Source organism: Beauveria bassiana, assembly GCF_000280675.1.
Source record: "Beauveria bassiana ARSEF 2860 unplaced genomic scaffold BBA_S00015, whole genome shotgun sequence".
NCBI classification, from domain to species: Eukaryota; Fungi; Ascomycota; class Sordariomycetes; order Hypocreales; family Cordycipitaceae; genus Beauveria; species Beauveria bassiana.
In genome coordinates, this window is record NW_007930850.1 from 461855 (window position 1) to 483798 (window position 21944).

The 21944-nt window shown below is 54.1% G+C and overlaps 6 protein-coding genes across 6 annotated transcripts; 5 read left to right on the top strand and 1 right to left on the bottom strand.

The window, feature by feature from the left end:
- Nucleotides 1-521: 521 nt before the first annotated feature.
- BBA_05730 (putative cyanate lyase) lies at nt 522-1091 on the top strand (the record flags this gene model as incomplete). Its single annotated transcript, XM_008600827.1, has 2 exons — nt 522-964; nt 1070-1091. 2 exons carry the CDS (start codon nt 522-524, stop codon nt 1089-1091), a joined length of 465 nt encoding a protein of 154 aa, XP_008599049.1.
- Nucleotides 1092-4296: 3205 nt separating this feature from the next.
- BBA_05731 (uncharacterized protein) lies at nt 4297-4722 on the top strand (the record flags this gene model as incomplete). The annotated part of the gene is made up of 1 exon (XM_008600828.1): nt 4297-4722. The coding sequence occupies one exon, from the start codon at nt 4297-4299 to the stop codon at nt 4720-4722; it is 426 nt and encodes a 141-aa protein (XP_008599050.1).
- Nucleotides 4723-5741: 1019 nt separating this feature from the next.
- Nucleotides 5742-9122, top strand: BBA_05732 (coxI translation protein CYA5; the record flags this gene model as incomplete). The annotated part of the gene is made up of 1 exon (XM_008600829.1): nt 5742-9122. One exon carries the CDS (start codon nt 5742-5744, stop codon nt 9120-9122), a length of 3381 nt encoding a protein of 1126 aa, XP_008599051.1.
- A 637-nt stretch (nt 9123-9759) lies between these two features.
- BBA_05733 (succinate dehydrogenase) lies at nt 9760-12232 on the bottom strand (the record flags this gene model as incomplete). Its single annotated transcript, XM_008600830.1, has 2 exons — nt 9760-11877; nt 11936-12232. The coding sequence occupies 2 exons, from the start codon at nt 12230-12232 to the stop codon at nt 9760-9762; spliced, it is 2415 nt and encodes an 804-aa protein (XP_008599052.1).
- Nucleotides 12233-13419: 1187 nt separating this feature from the next.
- BBA_05734 (uncharacterized protein) lies at nt 13420-14169 on the top strand (the record flags this gene model as incomplete). The annotated part of the gene is made up of 2 exons (XM_008600831.1): nt 13420-13534; nt 13661-14169. The coding sequence occupies 2 exons, from the start codon at nt 13420-13422 to the stop codon at nt 14167-14169; spliced, it is 624 nt and encodes a 207-aa protein (XP_008599053.1).
- A 3863-nt stretch (nt 14170-18032) lies between these two features.
- Nucleotides 18033-21573, top strand: BBA_05735 (rho-type GTPase-activating protein; the record flags this gene model as incomplete). Its single annotated transcript, XM_008600832.1, has 5 exons — nt 18033-18110; nt 18193-18223; nt 18305-19471; nt 19526-21241; nt 21293-21573. 5 exons carry the CDS (start codon nt 18033-18035, stop codon nt 21571-21573), a joined length of 3273 nt encoding a protein of 1090 aa, XP_008599054.1.
- Nucleotides 21574-21944: the final 371 nt, after the last annotated feature.

A 21944-nucleotide genomic window follows, 5' to 3' on the forward strand; every position in this document is an offset into this window, starting at 1 on the left:
CGAGAGAAGAGCAAAGTAAAGAAATTAACGTACGTCCGATGAAATTCCGGTCTCATTTCGGGTCTGGATTGATGACGCGCCCAATATTGGCCGAGCGGTGCTAGTAATCACGCTGTAACGCTGCAGCACCGGCCTTATCTTGGCATCTTTATATTGAGATGTGTGTGGAACGCGGCGCGGGGTCTCGGGCTTCGCGGAGTGAGCGTCCCCGCACCCGAGACAGGTGAGGGAAGCAAGAAGCAACCTCTAGGCCGATGACGCTTGATTTCAAACGTGATCCTGCATATATACCACCAGCAAACTTCTTTATTCAGAGAGCAACGTCTCGAAACACATTTCCGCCACTCGCCACGATCCCACCACCAAAACCATAGAGTCCTACACCCAAACCATCAAACATGTCCGACACAACCAGACTCGCCAGCCTTGACGCAAGTACCACCTAAATACACCCCCCAAAAAAGCAATCCCGACTCAATTCTCGCTGACACTTGTCAACGCGCGCGGGTTTTTAGCTGTCCATGGTGAATCGCCTACCGCCTCACAGCCAGACCCTCTTCGCGGCCAAGACGGCCAAGGGCCTCACCTTTGCCGACGTGGCCGCGCACATTGGCCGCGACGAGGTGGCCTGCGCGGCGCTCTTTTACGGGCAGGCCCAGGCGACCGCCGCGGACGTGGCTGGGCTGTCCGAGGTGCTGGGCGTGCCGCGCGAGACGCTCGCGGCGAGCGGCCTGGTCGCGGGGGCGTTTCCGGACCGCGGGCGCGCGGGGCCGATGCCGCCCGTGGAGCCGCTCATCTACCGACTGTACGAGATTGTGCAGAATTACGGCTACGCCTTCAAGGCGGTGCTGAATGAAAAGTTTGGCGATGGCATCATGAGCGCCATCAACTTTAGCGCAAAGGTGGACAAGGAGGTGGCCGAGAATGGGGACGAGTACGCCGTCATTACGCTGCGAGGAAAATGGTGCGTTTTTTTTTGTTTTTGCCTTCTTCTTTCTTTCTTGACTGGATTGGACCTCGAAGTTTACACCTGCTACTATTTTTCGAGTGTGCTAATTCTGTGCTCTAGGCTTCCTTACTCCCGATTTTGAACTAGGTTACAAGGTCAGCAGCCTATGCAGATACCGAGCGAGTTTCACTCTCAATGAGAATGAATGTAGCATGATGTTATGCCAGAACTAATATTACATGACACATACAAAATTGGATTTATTGCCACTTGCGATTGGGACATGACCCTCATGAACAACCCGATTTGTTGTAGAATCAGGCCACAATAGTAATAATCTCGGCATGCGCAGCTCTGACATCAACATGAACAGCACCCAAAAACGCACAAAAGTGGAAAGAAAGACCCAATGAGCCTTCGTTTGTAAGCTGTTGACCAAACTTCGCATCTGGCCGCAGACTTGTGCAGTCCTATCAACGCCAATCGCATCGTGGCTTGCGCCTACCATATAAGCGGTTATTTGGGTGAATTGTCAATACTACCACTTTGAGCTTGGAGCGAATCTAAGCAGGACGTCAAAAGCTATTCGCGTGATTCAATACAGTCCCAGAAGGGATTACATGAGCTCATTTGCTGGTACATGGGGCTTGATTCTTCAATTCGCGTAGCGTAGAAGATGTCGCGGGGTATACGATCTCTCCATCGTGACTGCTCTCATGTCCCATGCGCATCTGTGGACGGGCAAAGAGGTGCAAGATCGCTTTCCTCAAAGGATGACCGCACTGATTCAGACATACTTTTGTTGACTCTTTCTCTGTCATGCTACCACCAGATAGTGGCGAGCCCTGCGTGACAACGACGTTTACGACCCGTTTCTATATCTTGATCAGAACATGATATAGGGCGATGTTATAGATATCAGTGTCACCAAATGGTGTGTACTATGCGCCTCGTTCTCAAGTCACGCCATCGATATGACTTGAGACACGCGATCAATGTTTTCGACAACCAGCAAAACACCTCGCGCCCCCCCCCCCCGGAGCGGCCGGGGATCATGCAATTCTGCGTTTCAAATTCTACCGTCAATCGATGCGTGGCAACGGACGGCCGGCCATATTACTGGTGGCCAAAAGTTGGCCAAGTGCCAAGAGCGCCGATTGGGGGCATCAGTCTGCGGACCAAGCCTCCCGGAAAGAAGGCAGTCTGGCAGCAGTTAGTATTAGTATTACTGAGTAGTCAAGAAGGCGGAGTCAGCTGCTCTGCCATACCAGGCTAGTTATCTCTGTTAAACTTTGGGCGCGCCACCAAACTCCCTGGATAGTTACTTGGCAACTTGGACATTGCAGTAATCGACATGCTTAGCGGGTGGCCGCATCGACGTCAAGGCTGACGTAGAGAAAGATGGGGTAAACAGGAGAGGGGGCGAGGGTTGAGGGGCAAAAGGCACAAACGGCTCTATCGAAAGAGTTCGGCAAACATTTATGGCCGGTCGCCAGCCGGAGCATGCCGTGCCCGCAAGTTCATTGGATGTGTGGAAGGATGGATGGACGTATGCATACCGTATCCGGCGCCAAAGGATCGGCTGCCAGTGTGTCTAGCGTGGGAGGAAGCCCATCAAGTCAAGTGACTCTACCTAGTGAGTACAGATTAGGAGTTATGTGCTGTCAACCTGTCGGACAGGCAGGACAATTATACATGAATGTGATGAGAAAAAAAGCAGAACCTGCATCCGTCTCATGGAATGCGTCAACTGATGGTGTCGTAATAAGACAAGACCAAGCGCGCGATGACCAGAGTGGCCGAACACGAACATGACGGCAGAGACGGCGACCAGTTTGCTCCTCGCTCTCAAACCACAAATATTTGTCGGGTTAAATTTAGTTAGTAATCGTACTGCTTATTAGAGCCTGGTGTGGTTATTTCCCCTGTTAGTTAGCTATTTACAATGGAGTTTCATGTTTTGGCTTGGAGGCCATTTCTGGCGCTACGGTTCAAGTTCCCCGCGCCAGGGTCGTAGTGAACTAGCAAGGACAAGGGGAATTGGCTTCTTCTTGCGCTGGCTATGTTTACAGTTTTTCAGTCTTGGCTGCCCAAAAGCAAGGACCGTTGGAGACCTGAGAGGGCTGTCAGCTTGAAAATGTTGGTCTTGCGTGAGACAAGAGCGAATATATGCAAGCAAGAGTTACCAGTTGCCAGCATGAACTGAAAATTTGCCGCGTTTGTCAACTGTACGAGCAAGTTTGCTGGACGGTTGGACGGGAAAAGAGTCACAGTCCAGAGCTTGGTGGCTGAGCAGTCTGCAGGATGGTGCAGTGGGGAATGGGAGGAGAAAAGGCATCGGCTGCATCTGGCAAAGGAGGTGTGCGGCATCGGTCATGGCCCATGTGTATTATTGTAACTTTGAAATATGCAAGTGTGCGTGTCTGATCTTGCAACTACCAAATGCCGCATGTTTGTGGTAATGCTAAGAGTGGTGATTTGCGCATCCATCAGGATTTTGGGCAGCGGCTGCGAGACCATGGCGTTCGACACCACCGTGCAAGTACATCGTGGTCTGATGGTCGTAACCTGCAACATTCTGGAAGCCGAGATGCCGGGGGATGGGGTGGTCCTTGCGGCGATGGGTTGACGCAGGTAAATGAGGTTGGCCAGGGTGCATTTATTCGTACATTGTACGATTGAGTCGAGGAGAAGGGCAAGAGAGGTTTCATGTGACCCTTTTACGGCCTGTTTGGCTACCTGGGTCTGCGCTAGTAGACTCGTTAGACTTTACATGACGAGTTCGCATCATCATTATCAGCACTACCTCATTCATCCTTGGCTAAAAAAAGCACGCTAAAATGTTTCTAGGTACCTAAGTACCTAAATAGCGAGCGCTGCCAATAGCGAGCGCTGCCACTAGCGCCCTGCAACTCTAGCCTTTATAGTGGATGAGTGGCTCGAACTGCCGCTAAATGTTGGCGCTAAAAGTCGCCCCAGATGGCCCAAAATGGCCTGCACCTCCAAATTCCTCCAAATTCCAGCAGCCCAACTCCTCGGGTCGCAGGCAAGCAGGGAGGAAGGGGCCTTGGCTCCTTGTATAACTACCTGTTCAGTCTTTACACACTTTTTCTCACTCCCTCCTTCTCATCTCCGCTGTCCTCGACTCTCCTGTAAATCACTCTTCTTCTACCACTGTTCTTATTTCACTCGATTTTCCCTCGTCACCTCGCTCTCACTTTTTCAGAGTTATACTCTGCTGCCTGCTGGCTTGCATCATCCGCCTAATCTACGCCACTTACACACCTGCCGTCGTCACCCGTTTGCGTCCCTCGTCGCTCTCTGCATTGACGACAAGAAACAACATCATGACCGCCAACATCACCAGCGACGTCAACTATCTTGAGATGGCTCTTCCCAACACCACCGATCTTGATATGCGTGGTCGCAAGAGACACCGCAGTCCTACCCGTCCTGAGATTCGAGCCCTGCGGACTGAGGAATCCAGCACTCTCCGTGGCCGCTCCCGTCACAGGTCCATCTCTCCGCATCGCTCCCAGACTCGTTCGAGTGCCCGTTCTCGCGCTCGCTCTCCGGCGCCACGCACCTCCAACGCACTTCGTCTCGCCTACCACGCTCGCCAGCGTGAGGCTCGCCGTGACCACTGCCCCTCGCGTGCTGCCTCGCCTCACCCGACGGAGCCGCCTTACCGCCGACAGCAGAGAACCAAGAGTCGCAACCGACCGGCTCTCGTCGAGCTCCGCCAAATGACCAAGGCCAGCGAATCTGGATGAATCCTGCTCTGCATTTGTCCACAGCGGCGAACGGCGAGCGGAGCAGTCTACTCGACATGTATTACCACAGACCCGGCTTTGTCAAAGCCTCACCATCCATCATCCAACAAAAGGACAGATCCAAGGTCCAAGTGACGAGCAAAAGAACGAAGACGCAACCATACTATCCCGCCAATACACCCCAAATCGCGGCACAAGACATACCCCTTGCTGCCTGCCCACACATCTCAGTCCAGATGCCTCTGTGAACTGCAATCGCAGTCTACGCACAAAAAGCAGCGTGGAAATTGCTTTAAAATGTCATGGAATTGGCACGGAATGCAAAAGGCGATACATAATTGATCCAGTTTTAGAATCATCAAACTGCATCGAGGCTATGGTGGCAGTTTGTCACAAATATTTTGCTTCCATGTATTTTTAGTCACTGGTCAGGCGACCACTCAATAGTGCACTTAGTGCGCAAAGTTTTTGCAGTATTCCTATAGCTTAGCAGGATTGAAAACAAACAAATTGGAACCTTCAAAAGCATTTTCTTCTGCTCGCTACTTGTTTGATTTTTCCTTTTTGGTGCAATCGTCCCCTTGTCATCAATGGCCTGAGGTTCCCCCAGTATCCGCAATGTACAGCGAGTGGGCCGGCCCCTGACCAATTGTACGTTGGCCCAGTATTGCCGAAGCTAGAGCTCCGACGCCAACTTTTTCCATCATGAAGAAAGTTGTCGGTATCCCCGTCGTCACCCCTCCCGGCCGACATCTGTCTTCCCTACAGATCCGCAACGGACAATGTTTGAATCATATGCACGGTACAATTGACCATAAGACAGTCGAGACCAACGTACGAGGAGACCTCGCCGTCTCAGACCTCTCGCCAACTGTGGCGAACAATTCGACATCACGCTAGGCCCAGCGACCCCCCTTGCGCCGCACATTTCTCATCCTGACATGTTGAAATATCCGCCGTCCGCAATCTTTTACATATCATAGAGGCTGCTTGGCTGTGAGATTCGCTGTTTATACCCAATGCTTGAGCGGGCGGTGGCGAGCCTGGAGTCTGGCCAGCTCCAGCGCGCCATCCCCAAGGCGCGACACGCCGCACGACCGCCCCGTCATCTCCAAACGGGCTTCTGGCAGCACGGCGCGTCAGCCCTTGAGCTGTCCGGCTTTCGGCCTTTGACTGCTGGCGAATCTGCCCACGACGACAGGCCGGCCAAGCCCACGGCCTCGGAACTGCTCGAGCCCAAACTCGTCGCCACCTCGTTTCTCCTCGACTTTCTATACCCGAACGAGACACAGTCCTATCTACATCGCGTACTGGCTCCAAGGGCCAAGGAGAATCGACTGCGCCCATTGCGGCGGAGGCAGTACTCGGTGCAGCACCTGGCCTCGATTCAGCAGCCTGCTCTACTGTCCGCTACTCGATTCGAAAGTGTCGCGCGGACACCTGCCGATGCACCTGCACAGCAATCGTCCAAGGCAGCGAAATCGAAAGCGATAAAATCCAGAGCTGCTTCCAAGAAACCCTCTTCATCACCAACGACAGCCAAGGCGGTAAAGACCGCAAAGGCAAAACCACTGGCAGAGGGTTCTCTCGACAAGTCAGACCTCGACGTTTCTTGGATGCGCTATCAACATGCTTCTCTAAAAGCTCAAGAAGCACAGCGTCCTGGGTTAATCATGGCACTCGCCGCAACGGACGAATATGTCGCATGTGCTAGGGCCGCTGCCCTGTTTCAGGGACTGCCCCCGGAAGAATGGACGGACGCGCTGCTTTCTGCTGCGATTCGATCGCTCGCTGTGTGTGGCAAATTTCAGGCTGCTCTCAACAAGTTCAAAGAAGGCCTTCAATTTGACCACGTTGGTGGCATGCAGTACATTGTGGCCCGCGCCTGTGCCGCCAGCCAGTGGCAAGAGCTGTTCCGAGTCTGGTTCGACTACTCAAACTTCATGAAGCAACATGCTGACAAGAATGTGCCTTTTGATCACCTTCGCTTCGTGCCAAACTTGGACACGCTCTTTGCGGCATTCGAAAAGCATATCGAGCACACCGGCCTGGCTCAAATTCGAATGGAAAACAAGAAGTTATTTTCACGACAAGTTCTCGATCAGTTGCGGCACTTGATGATCCGCTCCGTACTGGCCCAGCCCTGCAAACCAAGCAGAGCCATGGACATTGTCTCTAGGTACGACAATACTGCTTACTACCAATTATACATTGAGTCGGTCCTGCAATCTATCAAGCATGTTCAGTACCCCAAATCTACAATGAGACAGCTTGGCCCAACATATGGCGAATATCGGCAGCGAGCTGATGCGCGATTCACACCTGAGCTCCTGAGAGGCATGTTTCGAGTTTTTTATGCCACCAACCGCGCTGGACTGGCGCAGTTGTTCGAAGACTGGGTGAAATCGGACGGCGGTATGGACAAGTGGGCTTATGAAAACTTTTTGAAAGTCTACGCCGACTCGGGTGATGTTGCTGCAGTCCGAGATCTAGGCCAGCGTTATATGGCGGCTTTTCCTGATAGCGCAAGGAAAGCCAACTACCACCTTGCCCTGGTGGACGCATTCGCTCAATCAGGTGATGTTGATGGTGCCGAAAACGAAATCTCTGCCATGGTGAAGTCTGGAATCCAGATCGACGACAGGATTGACAATCTCATGCTTAAATGCCATGTTAAAGCAGGTAACTACAAAGAGGCCAAGGCGTACTACAAAACAATCGTCGAGCGTAGTGTTCCAAATGCCCAAACATTTGAGCACATGATGGAGCTGCACTCTGCAAATGGAGACGTGGATTATACACTGGCAGTGTTCAATCAGGCTCAAGCTGCCCAGATTTGGCCTTCGGAGAGTATGGCAATGTCGCTAGTGGCGGCGTACTTGGTCAATGGTCTTATGGAAGAGGCAGAGAAGATCTGTGAAGCAATGACACGCCTTGGCATTACAAGCACGAAAATTTGGAACAGTCTGATACAGGCCTATGCGACCGCTGGCAAAGTGGAAAAGTGTTTCCAGCTGCTGCCAGTTATGCAGAACCATAATCTAGCCTGGGATCATGATACCTGTCGAGCAATTCTGGGCGCTCAGGCGCGCGCCAAGCAGACAGCCGCGGCGCACTGGCTCTTATGTAGCGCTGTGGCAGACAACTTGCTACCAGTCACGGCCGACCATTTTGCCATCGTCATGAACAGTGCCATTGACACCAAGCAGGCGCCTCGTGTCGATATTCTCGCAACGGAGATGGATCGCGCTGGTATTCAGCCCAACTTTGCGACGCATTTAGCCTGCTTCGAATCTGGCTTCGTCCGCGCCCCTACTGCCGAGCGAACAACACGACTCGCCAAGGAGCTCGTTCAATACATGCAGAAACTCGCCGACAACATCGATGCACCGCCGGGACAACGAAAAGATGGCCCATACACGGCCGCCATGCGTGACGTCACGGAGCTGAACAGAGAGCTCCGCGACATCGGCGACGCGCTCAAGCTTCTTATTGACAAACGCGAGATCGCTCTCGCAGAAGACTTGGTGACGCTCTACGCCAAGATCCGTCCCGTCTCCGAGCAAGGCCGGCATATGCCCTCCGACGTCCTCAGTGTCATCATGGGGGCCTACTTGGAAGATGGCCGGCACGAGCGCGTTCTCGAGCTGTGGGCCGTACTTCTCAAGGACGTTCGTCGCCGCACCGAGAACCCCATCACCCAGAAAACCTTTCCCGCGTACGCCTACCACCTCAGCGGGCCTCTTGCCCACGTCGCCAAGGTGTATCACGCCACCGGCGACGGCAAGCGCCTGCTGGCGGCCACTCAGGCCGCCCTCGATGCGGGTTTCCAATTTACCAGCGCCACGTGGAACACGCTCATCTGCAGTCTCGCGGAGCTCGGCCAGTGGGAGCCGGCCATGGGCTGGTGCGAGAAACTGCTTATGCCCCGTTGGCGCGGCTGGAACCCGCAGCCGCTGCCGCTTGCCGCCCGCCGGGAGCTCACAGACAACCGCGTCCTTGTTGCCACGCAGCCCGCCGTGCTGAGCTTGCAGCGCGAGTGGCTCCGCTTGCGCAAGCTCGCCGCGTGGTCTACCGGCGTCACCGCCAAGCTACAACGCATCGAGACGCAGTACCCGCGGCTGCACCACGCGTTCCAGACCGCCGACGTGGCGGACCTGCCGCCGACATGGGGTGCGCGCGGGGGGCGTTCCGACGGCACGCCCGGAGAGCCGCCAAAGAGCCTGAACAAGGCCATCATTAAGGAGGCGCTTGCCGCCGTACCCCTGCAGGACCTGCTCACGATGCGTCTGACAATGGGCGCGCAGTTAAAGGTGATCAAGGAGCGTAGAGCGAGAGCAAGAGCGAAGAAATGGGGTAGGGTGTATATACCGCCGAGGGGAACGAGGCGGAGGTTTTAGAGGATTGTGTACTTGTCTCTTGTTGGGAAAAAAACATTTTCAGGCGTTTCTTCATCTTCTTCTATTTTGTCTTATTAGGTGTGTCATGTGGGATGGAAGTTTGCATAGAGCTGTATCTATAGATATTTAGATGAGTCTGCATTTGGCAACGACTCAGTGTATGAGGGTATATATTAATTGTCGCCACTGTATTCTAGCAACACCGAAACTAGATATCATGCCAAATATTCTGTATTGTACTTTATCAATGTTATTTTTTCCGGTAAAACTCATTACGATGTAGGGCCAGCTACCATGAAAAGCTGGTCTTTGTACGGATATCTAGCAGGTAAAGATAGTAGTAGGAATGGTTCAGTCTGAGCCGATGAGCGATCTGTTTGTGGTATCTATATGATGAACAAAAAAGAAGAGGAAGAAAAAACTCCAGGGACCGGCCGTAATAGATCCAACTTGATGAAACGAGGAATGAATGATGATTGGGAGAAACGAAGAAACAAGAAGGAATGCATAGCCCCCGGTTCCAATCGAAATGATAGTTATATCCAAGTAAGTGGGATATATTTGTTTGATATGCGTTTGTTGATGTTCCAGAATATACACGGCGTTCGGAAAGTAAAACTTTCCACGTCTGCCGACTTCAACACGGAGGCAGGCCATGGTCCATCTGGTCCACGTCCAGTGACCGCAACCTCTGCGACAGTAACCCCTCAGCCGGGCCTCCAGCACCTCTAGCTCCACTGCCGCCTGTAGAACTATTGCTCGCCGCGTCCCCCGCAAAGACGCCGCCGCCGTAGCCGACGTCGCCTCTACTGAGCTTCTCGTAGCCCCAGGCGGCGGCAGCCGAGTCCTGTGTCGAGGGTCGGCTCGGCGAACGCGGAGGCCCATCGACGTCATCGATGATTACGGGAATGGCATCACCCGCGTCGCTGCTTAGCCGACGCGCGGGGAAGCGGAACGGGGCCGGCTCGACGGTATGTGTGTTGCCGGCGCCGGCGCCGGCGCCGAGGAAGCTGCTGCCAGGCGGCGTTCTGAGTCGCTGTTGCGGCTGAGGCGGATTCAGGGTACCGAGAGTAGCGACAGAAAAGGGCGAGCGGTGCGCATCGCTGCTTGTGGTGGTTGGGACACCGAGACTGCGTCGACGACGAGCCTTGTCCGCGGCGAGAATGGCGCCGGAGCGGCCGTACGGCGACGAGATGGCGGATGAGTGGTGGTACATCTGCCGGATGGGCTTATACGGGGTGAAGCGCGGCTCGGGTAGCGTCGTCTCAATGCGCAGTTTCTCCTTGCCCTCCGGGACGCGGTTGGCAAAGACGATGCGGATGCTCTTGTACAGGTAGAAGCGCCCCCTGCCCGGACTACAAACGTGCAAGTGGACGAGGTAACGGAGCGTAGGACGTGCGAGAGCTGCGGTGGCGGCGGCGGCTGGCAATGAAAATGTCGCGAGATTCGGCAGGTTGTCGATGATGGGCCCTTGCGAGTAACTGCGTTGCCGAATAAACGTCTTGGTTCCGGGCGGCATACCAGCGAGGTCGTAGGGGACGAGAAAGAGCTTGACGGCCGTCTTGTTCTGGTTTTTGACGACAATTTGGATCTGGCCCTTTTCCGGAATGCGGTAGCTGCCGCCGGGTGGCGCCTTAAGCGGCGCGGCTCCGAGGGTATCGCTGGCGGGGGGTAGTGGCCCGTCTAGAAGCATGTCCACGTCCATGTCGGCGGCAGCGGCGCCGCGGCGACGCTTCTGGGCCTCGGCGTCGGGGTCGGGCAGGCCGTTTTCGAGGTCAATCTGGCCGACGTACGGACTAGGCCCGTCGTTGCTCTGGGACCGCGCGGCGTTGGTGCTGTCGTAGCTGTAAAAGACGGCGGGAAAGGAAAGGGTGACGTGCGGCGGGCATAGCAGGCGCGACTTGCACTTGCCCCTGCCGAGGACGCCAATCTGCGCCATGAAGTCAAACGGCTTGGACGGCGTTGTGGACATGCGGCCCTGCAGGATGCTCTCCTCGTAGGAGCCCACCATAGAGGCGTGGAGCGAGGGAGATGAGTCGGCTCCAAGAGACGGGCGGCGAGCGCGGGCCGCAGAGCTCTGTGGTGAGGCCCCAGGCTGCAGAAAGTTCATGCCAGAGCCGGATGATCGTCGGGGTTGGTGCGCTTGGTAGGGAAATGTTGCTTCTCTGCGGACCGGGGTGCGTCCTTGGTCGTGGAAGGATCTGAGAGGCGACGAAAAGAGTGACGTTGTTTCGTCGTAGCTGCCGTGGGACAGGCGCATCTTGTCGCTGAGGAGACCGCTCTCGCGGAAAGGCGTCGTTGCGAAGCCATCGGGGTCCTCGTTGGTGACGGACTGGGCGAGCGGGCTCGTCGGCAGCTGATACGCAAAGGTGGAAGATACTGACGACGAGAGCGTCGAGTTGACGCTGGTTCCGGGCTCGACAATAGAACTGTGCCGGTCAAAGGGCAGGGACGGCCGGGGCGGCGAGGTGGCCATCCAGGCCATGTCCACCGAGAGGTTGTCCTTGCGGTGTCTCGAGGCCGGGTTTCGGCGGCGCTCGTCCCGCCTGGAAGAGGAGGAGTCATCATGTGTAAAGTCGCCGCGGTGCAGGGCAGAGCGTGGGCGCTCGATGCTGAGGCCATCGTGCAGTCGAGTGGGTATCGGTGACGCGGATTGATCCTTGTCTGGAGTGATTTGAGGAGAGGGGAGCAGATTGGGAGACTGCGGTGACGTCTGAGATTCTGGAGAGGTGGAATGATGATTTCGAGTCTCGAGCTGCAGGTCATGTTAGTTTTGATGCATCGTTGATACGAGCGCCGCACAGGTAACGAACACGGCGGCTGGGGATCCATGACGGGCTTTCGCCTCGTTTTAATCTCTCGATGAGCTCTGTCCTGTCGAGTATGTGCGACCCATTGTGGTTTTCTGGTGTTTGGAGACATTTCCCGGGACTATCTGGTATGGGACCTTCGCATAGCTCGACAGGGAGGCTTTCTTCGGAGAGACATCTGGGACCGAGCGGTGCGTCGTCGACGAGCCGGGCGGCGCTTTGTGGCAGGGAGGGCAGGGAGGGCAGCGGCTGGCCCAGAGGCGGGCGGGCGTGGTCGATATCTTCCTGGAAGATGGGCATGGTATCGTGTATCCTGAACCACAGCCGAGCTGCGGTCCTGGATGCGGAAGATGCAAAACGGCCACGGGCTGGGCGTTGGAAGGTCGATGGTGGTCCGACAGCGGGCTAACGGTGTGAGCGGGTTGCACGACTGGCTTGCTCGAGAAATTATACGATTCAACTCAAAAACAATGATCGATTATAAGAGAGACGTTGGCAAAGGAGGAGAAGAAAAATTCCAAAGAAAGAGCAAGAAGCAACGGCGGCGGTGAATCATGGACGAACCCGAGAGAACGAGTCGGGTCCAACATGTGTTGGAGCAGGGTGGGGCAGCAAGGTCGTCATGCGACAAGTTTGAGTTGTTGGGCGGAGATATTTTGAGATTTTAAGAGAGAGATCAGGCCTAGACTGAGTGGGCTTCAGTGGGTTGCAGTGGGCATCGGGCGCTGTAGACGACATCCTACCGCTGAGGAGGTACCTGGAGTCCGCCGAGGTTACAGCGCGTATACCTGGTACCTACCTACCTAGGTAGGTACCCTTCTCCTGCCAGGACTTGCAGACGACCTTTGACTGCGTGCGGATGGCCGGGCCTAGAGTTGCCGCTGCCGACTCTGCAGAGCCTCTCCACCGTGATGCTGCCTGATGCAGCATCCTTTTGAGACTAAAAAAGCAATAAAAAGGGTCTATTACACGGCAGTCCTTTTGCCTCGTTCACATTCACAGGCAATGTAACCCTGGAGGGGTCAAGCTGAAGCCCGCGCTGCCAGCACACGACACTCAGATCGGCCCCGGGAGAACTTTATTAGAAAAAAAAGGGTCGTCCGTGTAGCACTACTCTATTAGAAATGCAGGATACTAAGCCATAGCTGAATTCCCACTCATAGGATGCGTCTTTGCTTGACCGTCTTTCTTTCTGCCACATGGCACTTTACAACAATAGTCTGCATGCCACACCATTTTGAATAGCAATACAACCAACGATCCCATTCAGCATCCTCTAGTGCTAAATTCGCAAGGTAGAGAGCCATCATAGGTAGGTAGTCTCCAGTTGGCAAGCCCACTTTCCACATTACCTACCTACCTAGGCCCAATTTGGAGAGCCCGCAGAGTAGGTAGGTACATTGGTACATGCTCTGCAGGCTTGCATCACCAAGATTTTCCTCACCAGTGGTTTGCTTCCAACAGAACACAATCGGACCTCATTTACCATGGCGCCTAAAACTACAAAGAAGCCGTCCAGCGACAGCGAAGCGGTCAAGAAGCATCGCCAAGGATTCAGAGTTGGCCCGGATAATTTACCGGACGGGCCATGGCGCCGTAAAGGTACGTGCTTGCGCGAAGCCCTTGCTCTCGACTTTTGCAGATGAACAGGCCAAGAGAGCATTTCGCCTTGCATGGTCTAGCTTGGGCCCCTTTAAGGTGATAACGATAACTCTAACGCTTATACAGTAACGAAAATCAAGCAGGATCTGATTCACAAAGCCAAAGTCAAAAAGGCTTATGCCAAGATCAAGGAGCGCGAACAAAAGCAAACGGCGGCTGGTGACGGCGGCAGGGCCGAGCAAGATGCCACCACTGCCGCTGACAACAGGGGGGACTCAAAAGGCAGTGAGAAAGTCATGCACCCGACGCGGGAGCTCATGATCAAGGACGAGGAGGTGGCGCAAAAAGCGGCCCAGGGCCAGGGCATTGACGCCAGCGATGGGCACCGCCGGCGGACACGCCGTCCGGGCTATTACGACAAGCAGCTGGCCAAGGCGGACGAGCACCGGGCTGAGGCGGCGCGGCGTGGCGAGGAGCGCGCGCGACGGGCGGAAGAGAGGCAGACTCGGCTGGCGGAGCGGGACAAGTTCAAAAGGGCCATGGCCAAGACAGTCGGGCGCGATGGCAAGAAGAAGCTGGGTCGCGAGAGCGGCATCTTGCTGGACAAAGTGAAGAAGATGGTGGCGAACCAGTAATAAGGGAGGAGGAGAGAGCGGGCAGTGGGCGTGTTATTTTTCTTGTTTTCAGGTGCTTGCATGTATGGCATTGTGATATTCAGCGAACATGATGATTGGAAAGCCGCAGTCTCGGTGTGCAAACGCGGCGTGGCAAGGGCAGGATACTTGGATGTTGTAATGTGACGGCGTGACTCGAAATGGCTATTCCCACGTGCATGCAAGAATTAAGCAGACAATTGCCTCGGTTGTTTCGGTTCCAATGTTGCTGCTTAAGCACTTTATTGATACGCAAACACACCGACATCAGGTTGTTGACCTCAAAAGAGAGGTGCTTTACTTGAAACAGCCCACACATTCATTCTGCCGCAGCATGGCATCCAGGCAGTCAGCTGTTTAAGTATTGTTTAGCGTTGTACAATGCAATTTTGACAACGCAGACAGGCAGCTTGCTGTTTACTGGAAACATGTTTTGGGTGGTGGGCAGGATGGCTCTCGTGGTGGCTTGCTGCAAAGCCATACGAAGTAAGGTGAAGACAGAGGAAACGTTTGATTCGCCGCCACTGGTGATGAGATGGATGCAGGTGCTCGTTTATTCGACCAGCAAGACAAAAGGGGCTTTTGATCAAGTGTTGCAGGTAGATTTCAACACAAAGGAACCATGATGCGACCCGTCAAATACAGAGCATGAAAATTTCTGAAATTGCAAATCATAGGATAGGCTGAGTGGGTAATAACAGGCTCGTTTCGGCCATTTGTTTCCTGCAATGTCGTCTCTTCTGGGCTGCATTCCATTCAGGGAACCGTTGCCAATTTCAAACTGCAATGATATGAATAAATTGCGACTTTAATAGAGGAAGCCGACACCGATCTAGTTCAAACCATCCCGGTGTCAGATCACTACAAGGTAGATAGATGGCTTGGCTCCAAATCAAAGCGAGGCAGGGCAGGGCAGGGCACGACACGATCCTGAACGCGGGCCCGTAACTTTTGTACAAGAGCTGAGATCTCTTGTAACACTGTGTAGTGCGAGAAGTTCCATATGACAGAAGATGCACAATTCGATGCACACAGCGCGGCACTTTCATCGTCGTTGACAAGTGATGTGACGGGCGCACAAACTGTGGGATTTGCGAAACACAATGCGTGCTTCATCCCTACAGGGGGGGCGGGCGGGGGAGATGCCGTTGCAGACAGCCTGCGGAGTACAGGGGAGAGAGACCCTAGCTAGTTTGTCTGTGCGAACTTGGAGTCAAGTGACTGCTATGAAGCGACATGTACAGTATACACGTATGCAGGTGCAATTTTGACTGGAAGAATTTGGTGGCACAAAATGGCTGTGGCGCTTTGCAGATTCGTCACGGGAGGTCAAGATGTGAGGTTTTCATATACCAGGTGAAGGAAGATTGGTTGTGAACAAGAGAACATGAAACAGCCAAAAGGAGTTTGGCTTGAGCGAGCCGTAAATTTTATGAGAAGCCCGCTCTTTGTACGGATAAGTTGTTGAGCATGTTTGAGGTACGAAGCACCAAGGCGTATTGACGGCCTATGATTGGTGTGAGGATACCATGGAAGAGGAATCAGAGAGACAACAAAAAAAAAAAAAACGTGGACCGATCAACGTCTGAACAATCGCAAGTAGCAGTTGCGGACTATTCATCCAGTACTTGCCTGTTCTACCGGCTATTCGGTGCAGGATGACGCTAGCTCAATGGTGTCGTTCTATTCCAGCGCATCTATATACGCGTGTATATCATGACACAGCGCAGCATACGGGTAGAAGTAACTTCAGCAGCGAGCAGGATGGAGGTGTATAAAATGAAGGGATGGAAAGAAGCCAGACTAGGCGATCATGATCGCCAGCGATTAACTTCATGGGTTGTCTCGAGACGATGGCTTGTGGAGGCATAGTCCATGACGCCTGGATCGTGTCGACGACAACTGGCGGTCTCGGGGTCAACTTTTCCAACTTGTTCTGTTTCGTTGGCTGGTCTCCTGTAGATTGGATCGGCAGCAGACAGCGCCGCGTCTCGGCAAGACATGCGCGCGCTGGGCCGGTGGTGATGAAGGCAGGTGGATCTGGAACCGCGTCAACCGCCGCCAATTCAACACGTGGTCGCATAATTACAGACACGAGGCCATAATTCCGGAAACAGGCGGAAGTTCGTGCATAAATCTTGATGGCAGGGGAGCGCTGTCGTAAACGGGCTCTGGACACTGTGGCCGGTCAGTCTGCTGGGTGTTGCGACTTTGGAGTGGGATGCGAGTTACGGAGTACGAATACAGTGGATTTAAGGGTACCGGCAGGGGTCAGGGTTCAGTGGGTCAATGAGCTTAACTGGTAACACGTTGGTACCTGTATTTTCAGGGGCAATTGGCTGCGAGAAGCTTGCAGGGCGAATTAATGTCTGGTCGAAATGTCAATTAGAGGCTCTTGAAGACACCATCTCGTAGTGTCAGGTACGTGCCTCGATTGTCTCGGTTGTGCCTGGGCTAGGGTACTTGCACTGTACGAGGACAGCGTGTAAATGCACCGCCAACTTTATGCCGTTGCCATGTCCCGATGCTTGTTGGCCATGTCCCGATGCAATGAAGGCAAACATCCCAGGACAAAGACAGATCAACACAATGAGCGCATGCTCTACTGTGAAACGCGTCGGTCCATTTCTGCCGTCGCTGCAGCCCGGCAATTTGTCTGCAGTGGCTGCAGTGGTGCAGCGTAGTGCGGCGCCACTAACACGGGGTTGGAAGCCCCTGTAAATAGGCAAATAGGTAGCTTACTAGGTACCTACCTAGGCAGCAGGGGAAGCCGCAGCACTTGAAGAAGAGGAGGTTACTGCCAAGTACAGAGCAAAGTAACTGGCATTGCTCTGATCCAAGTTCGATACATCAGATTTCCTGTTCCTTGAGATAGGTCATTGACGGAAGCTCATTATTTGTATTCCTTTGGTGTATCTGTTTCCTAATCCAAGGTAGCTGCAAGAGCACATGCCGAGAACCCCTCCTCTCACCGTCGTAGATCAGGAGGTACTTGAAAGATACCACTGATGCGCTAATGATTCGCCGACAGACCCCTACCTAAGCAAGTACCCAGGGAGGCACCCCATGCTACTCGCTCCCTGCCTTGGTTAGCTGCACTGTAAAAGCCATCCCACCGCATCGCCACTTTCAACGACAACGCCAACGTCGTGACACAGACACTGATTCATTTCTGCACGTCAACTCGTTCGTCCCACCACTCGCACACTGCGTCCCTCTCTTCTCTGTTCAACCCACCGCTTTCCTTCCCTCCCACCAGCCCCTCTCCGTACCTGGGCCTCCTCCGCCGCCGCCTCCCGAACAAGCTGGACCGCGCCCTTCTCTAGCTCATCTCCTGACCCCTGGTGTCTGTCCGTCCCACGCAAAGCCTCACCTGCGTCCGCCTTCCCTCACCCACAGACAGACCTTGGGTCGGCGACCGTGCAAATCGAAGCCGCGCACATCCCCTCGACCACGGGTTGCGACCTCTCACCAGTTGTTTGTTGTCGATATCTCCTTTCTTACCTTTTCCGCGCGCGTGCGTTTGATCACCATTTACGCCGCAAATACCAGCAACCCAAAGTTTCTCGTTTGGCGCGCGCCGCCTCGTCGACCCGTCGACTCCTTTCTGCGTTTGTCGATTCCATCACGAATGATATAAACGGCGCACAATCATCGATTGCAGACCATTCTCATGCTACCTGCTCTTTGTGCCCGATCCAATTAGAGTCGATCCGTTTTGCTTCACGTCGGGCCAGCTTGCGCGCCCCGCCCCTGACCGATCCCGTCGTGGTGGTCTGCTGCCATCTCCCGCCCTTGGCATCCATCGACTTTGGCTGCCTGGCCGCTGGTCCTGATTCGCCGCCATGACTGCCATAGTCGACGAATACCTCGACGGCTCGCTCGACAATGACGAAATCTTTCCCTGTAGAGGGTGCGGAGAGGTTTGTGTCCTTCGTCGTCGCTGCACGACCCTCCGATTGCAATCAACCACTCAAGCTAACAAACTCTTCCCCTCTTTACCAGATTCTCGAGGAAGGCAAAGCTTTTGAATTAGGTATGTTTCTGCCCAATCTTCCCTCTCTGCGCCGCACTCTGTCTCGCGCCTGCATCACCATGTGCTGATACCCAATCTCAGCTGGCCAACGATGGCACCTTGACTGCTTTCGCTGCCACACCTGCGGCACCCTCCTCGACTCCGACGCCAACCTCCTCCTCCTGGGCGACGGCTCCCTCGTGTGCAATAATTGCACCTATACATGCAATGCCTGCGGCAACAAGATTGAGGATCTAGCCATTTTGACCGGAGATCAGGCCTTTTGCTCCACCTGCTTCCGTTGCCGAAACTGCAAACGCAAAATCGAAAACCTGCGTTATGCACGCACCTCACAGGGAATCTTTTGCATGGGCTGCCACGAAACTATCATGGCTCGTCGGCGAAAACGCTCCAAAGCCACCACTGCTTCAAAAGCGCGGGACAAGGAAGACGGCGTCATAACAGACAAGTCTTTACCTGCCTTGCCTCCCGAGATGATCCCCAACGCTCAGGCAGATGCTGACTCGGATAACGTTGCCGCCACGTCTCCGGGACCTCAGGCCGCCGCCCCTCGCTTAAGCAGCAACTCGAGAGTAGCTGCTATACCGGCCAGGTCGCCTGAGCGTCCTTCAGTTGATAATGGCAACGCCGCCAACAAGGATACCCTAACATTGCCCTCTAGCACATACAGAAAGAATAGGAACTCGGCCATCCTCCCCAGTGGGCATGGTAGCAACCACAACGATGCATCTGATGGCTTCTACATCTCCGTCGCCCTGGATCCCACCCCCAATGGCTCTGCCAAGGCCTCACCAGCTCCGGACGCCAACAACGATGCCACGCCTCGGAGCAGCAAAGCTGCCGGTGAGAGGCGCAGCGAGACTGCTGTCTCTCCCCATATTGCTTTCCAGGACAAAGGCCGTCAACAGTCGACAGATCATATCCTGCAGGCCATGGCCCCTTCGCGAAAAGTCTCAAAGAGCGAAAAAGACAAGAATAAATTTTCAAAGGCTTCGCCCGAGACTGATGATTCTAGACCACACGAGGCACCTCGTAGCAAGCGTCTGCAGACCTCCAGAACGAACAGCTCTCAGTCTACTGATATCAAACAAACAAACGCCCCGTCACGACAGCGTGCCTCTCAGGATGCCCGGCCGGCCGACGACGACGCAACTGCGCCCGCGCAAGAACCCAGCTCCAAGACTTCACGCTCAGGCCCCGGCATGGCCATTGCACGCAAGGAGCTGCCGCCGTCGGCCAACAGAACCGGTCAGCTCCTGTCCACCCCCAGCAGCCCAAGCTACCCACTAACACGCGCTACAGTTGGTTCTACGGCAAACACGACGGAAAAGCCCACTCTCAGTGAAAGCTATATGCAACCACGAGCCGCACCCGCACCTCCAGGCTCTAGAGCCTCTGCTGGTGCTAAAGATGATGGTCAGTCTCCCAAAGTTTCGCCAAAATTGCCTAGATGGAGCAGTGGTGCCGATTTCACACTGGACGAGGACATGGCTAGAATTCTTGGGACCGACGAAGGTTCATCCTCGCTCTTGCGTCGGGTTTCTAACGCGGTTCGACATGGTCGTACAGGGAGCATCGAGTCCAGTCACAACCCGAGGCAAAGCCACACTCGAAGCATAAGTGAGACAACACGATCGACTGTTTCCCCCCGCTGGTCAAGACCCCAGCACCCCGACGATCACAGCCACGATATCAGCAGTCCAATCTCCTTGAACAAGGGCGAGGACTCGGCTTTGCTCAAGCGTCAACTACGAAACTCGGAGCAGCGCGTTGCAGAACTCGAGCGACAATTCAACACCGAAAAAGATTTGCAGACTCTTGACAAGAAGCTAGTCGAGAAGCGAAAGACAGTTTCCGTACTCGATACTCAAGCGGAGATTATGATTCGTCAGCTCGAGGTTCTCGCCGGCTACGTCGAAAAGGCGAAAGAAACCAAAGCTCCGCTTGATGTCCACGAGCTCGAAGATTCAGCTATCAAGGATTTTGTCAAGAAGCTAGAGCGTGTCAAGGGGACTATGGCGTCCGAGATTGCCGCACTGCATGAGCAGCGCGATAAGCTTGTCGAAGAAAAAAGTCAGGCTGTGGCTGACCGCGACCGCGCTTTGATGGAATTTGAGCAGCTTTCCTCCAAGAATGCTCAGCTCGCCGACATGAACAACGAGATGACGCACCAGATCCAAGAGCGTTTCAAGTCGCAAGCAGGCGACTTGCGGTCACCATCCAATGGACTAGGCATTTACGGCCACCGCGGCGCCGCAACCTCCAACGCCAACCTTGACACCGCCAGCATGACCACGGGTGCTACCCTTGTACCTGCCGATGAGGAACATATTGTCGAGTCTGGCCCTACGGTGGTACAGGTGCGCAAGGGTCAGGTGAAGAAGTTTAACTGGAAGAAAGGTTCCAAGACAATGGCTCAAAACGTCGCCAAGGGTGTCAACCGCGCTGTTGTCGCCTTTCAACAAAACGAACGCGATCGTCCAGGTCAAATGGGTGGACAACCTGGCGGCTTGACTGCAGATAATATTGGTCTGCCTTACAACATGACCGTCACGCAGGCGGACATGTCCTCGGCATCCAGCGTTCCCTCCGGTGGTCCCAACGCCGCTAATAAGCAACAGAGCTTTGGTTTCTTCGGCAAGAAGGCCAATATGCCCAAGTCTGTATCTGCCAACACAGTTTCGACACCTCTCGCAGCAGAACCGCCCACAACCTTGTTTGGCTCTGAGCTCAGCGAGCGTGTCGAGTATGAGCGTCGTCAAATACCCAGTGTCGTCAGCCGCTGCATAGAAGAGGTCGAGCTACGTGGCATGGACCAGGAGGGCATTTACCGCAAGACTGGCGGCAACTCTCAGGTCAACCAGATCAAGGAAGGCTTTGAGAAGAGCGAGAACTTTGATATTTCCGATCCAGATCTGGATATCACTGCGGTGACGAGTGTGCTGAAGCAGTATTTCCGCAAGCTGCCAATGCCGCTGTTGACATTTGACGTCTATGACCGTGTATTAGAGTCGAATGGTATGTTGTCATTTTATCGTCTTTGAGCTTTGGTGTACTAACTATTTGCAGCCATTTCCGAAGAAGCAGAGCGCTGCGCGCAACTGCGCAAGACATTCGACTCGATGCATCAGAGCCACCGCGACTGTCTCGAGTTCCTCATGTTTCACCTGCAGCGCGTGGCCCAGCGCGAATCCGAGAACCTCATGTCGCCCAAGAATTTGGCGGTTGTCTTTGCGCCCACCATCATGCGCGACCTGAGCATCGAGCGGGAGATGTTGGACATGCACGCCAAGAATATCGCTGTGCAGTTTGTTATTGAGAATAGTCATATCATTTTCGAAGATGCTTGATCGAAAACAGGCTATATATATATATAAGGAGCAGAAAGCTGAAGGAAAAGTCGTGGACAAGATGCAGAGAGACTGGTAGTCGTGATTTCTGATATTTTGTTCGTTTCATCTCGTGAAAGAAGGAACTGGAGAAGGTTTGGTCTGAGGAGTTTTTTTTTTTTTTGGTGTGCACCGCGAGGTATCTAGCTTGAGCTCTTCTCTCTATTTGGTTTCCTCATTTTGTCTGTTGCTGGGCTCGTCGCGATTTCTGCACCCAATCTTCGTTTTGGCCTTTCCCTTTTTTTTTTTTTTGTCGACACTACACCCATTTTCGCTTTGACATTTATCATAAGAAGAGTGAGCGAGAGAGTGAAAAGGAGAGAAAGCACTAG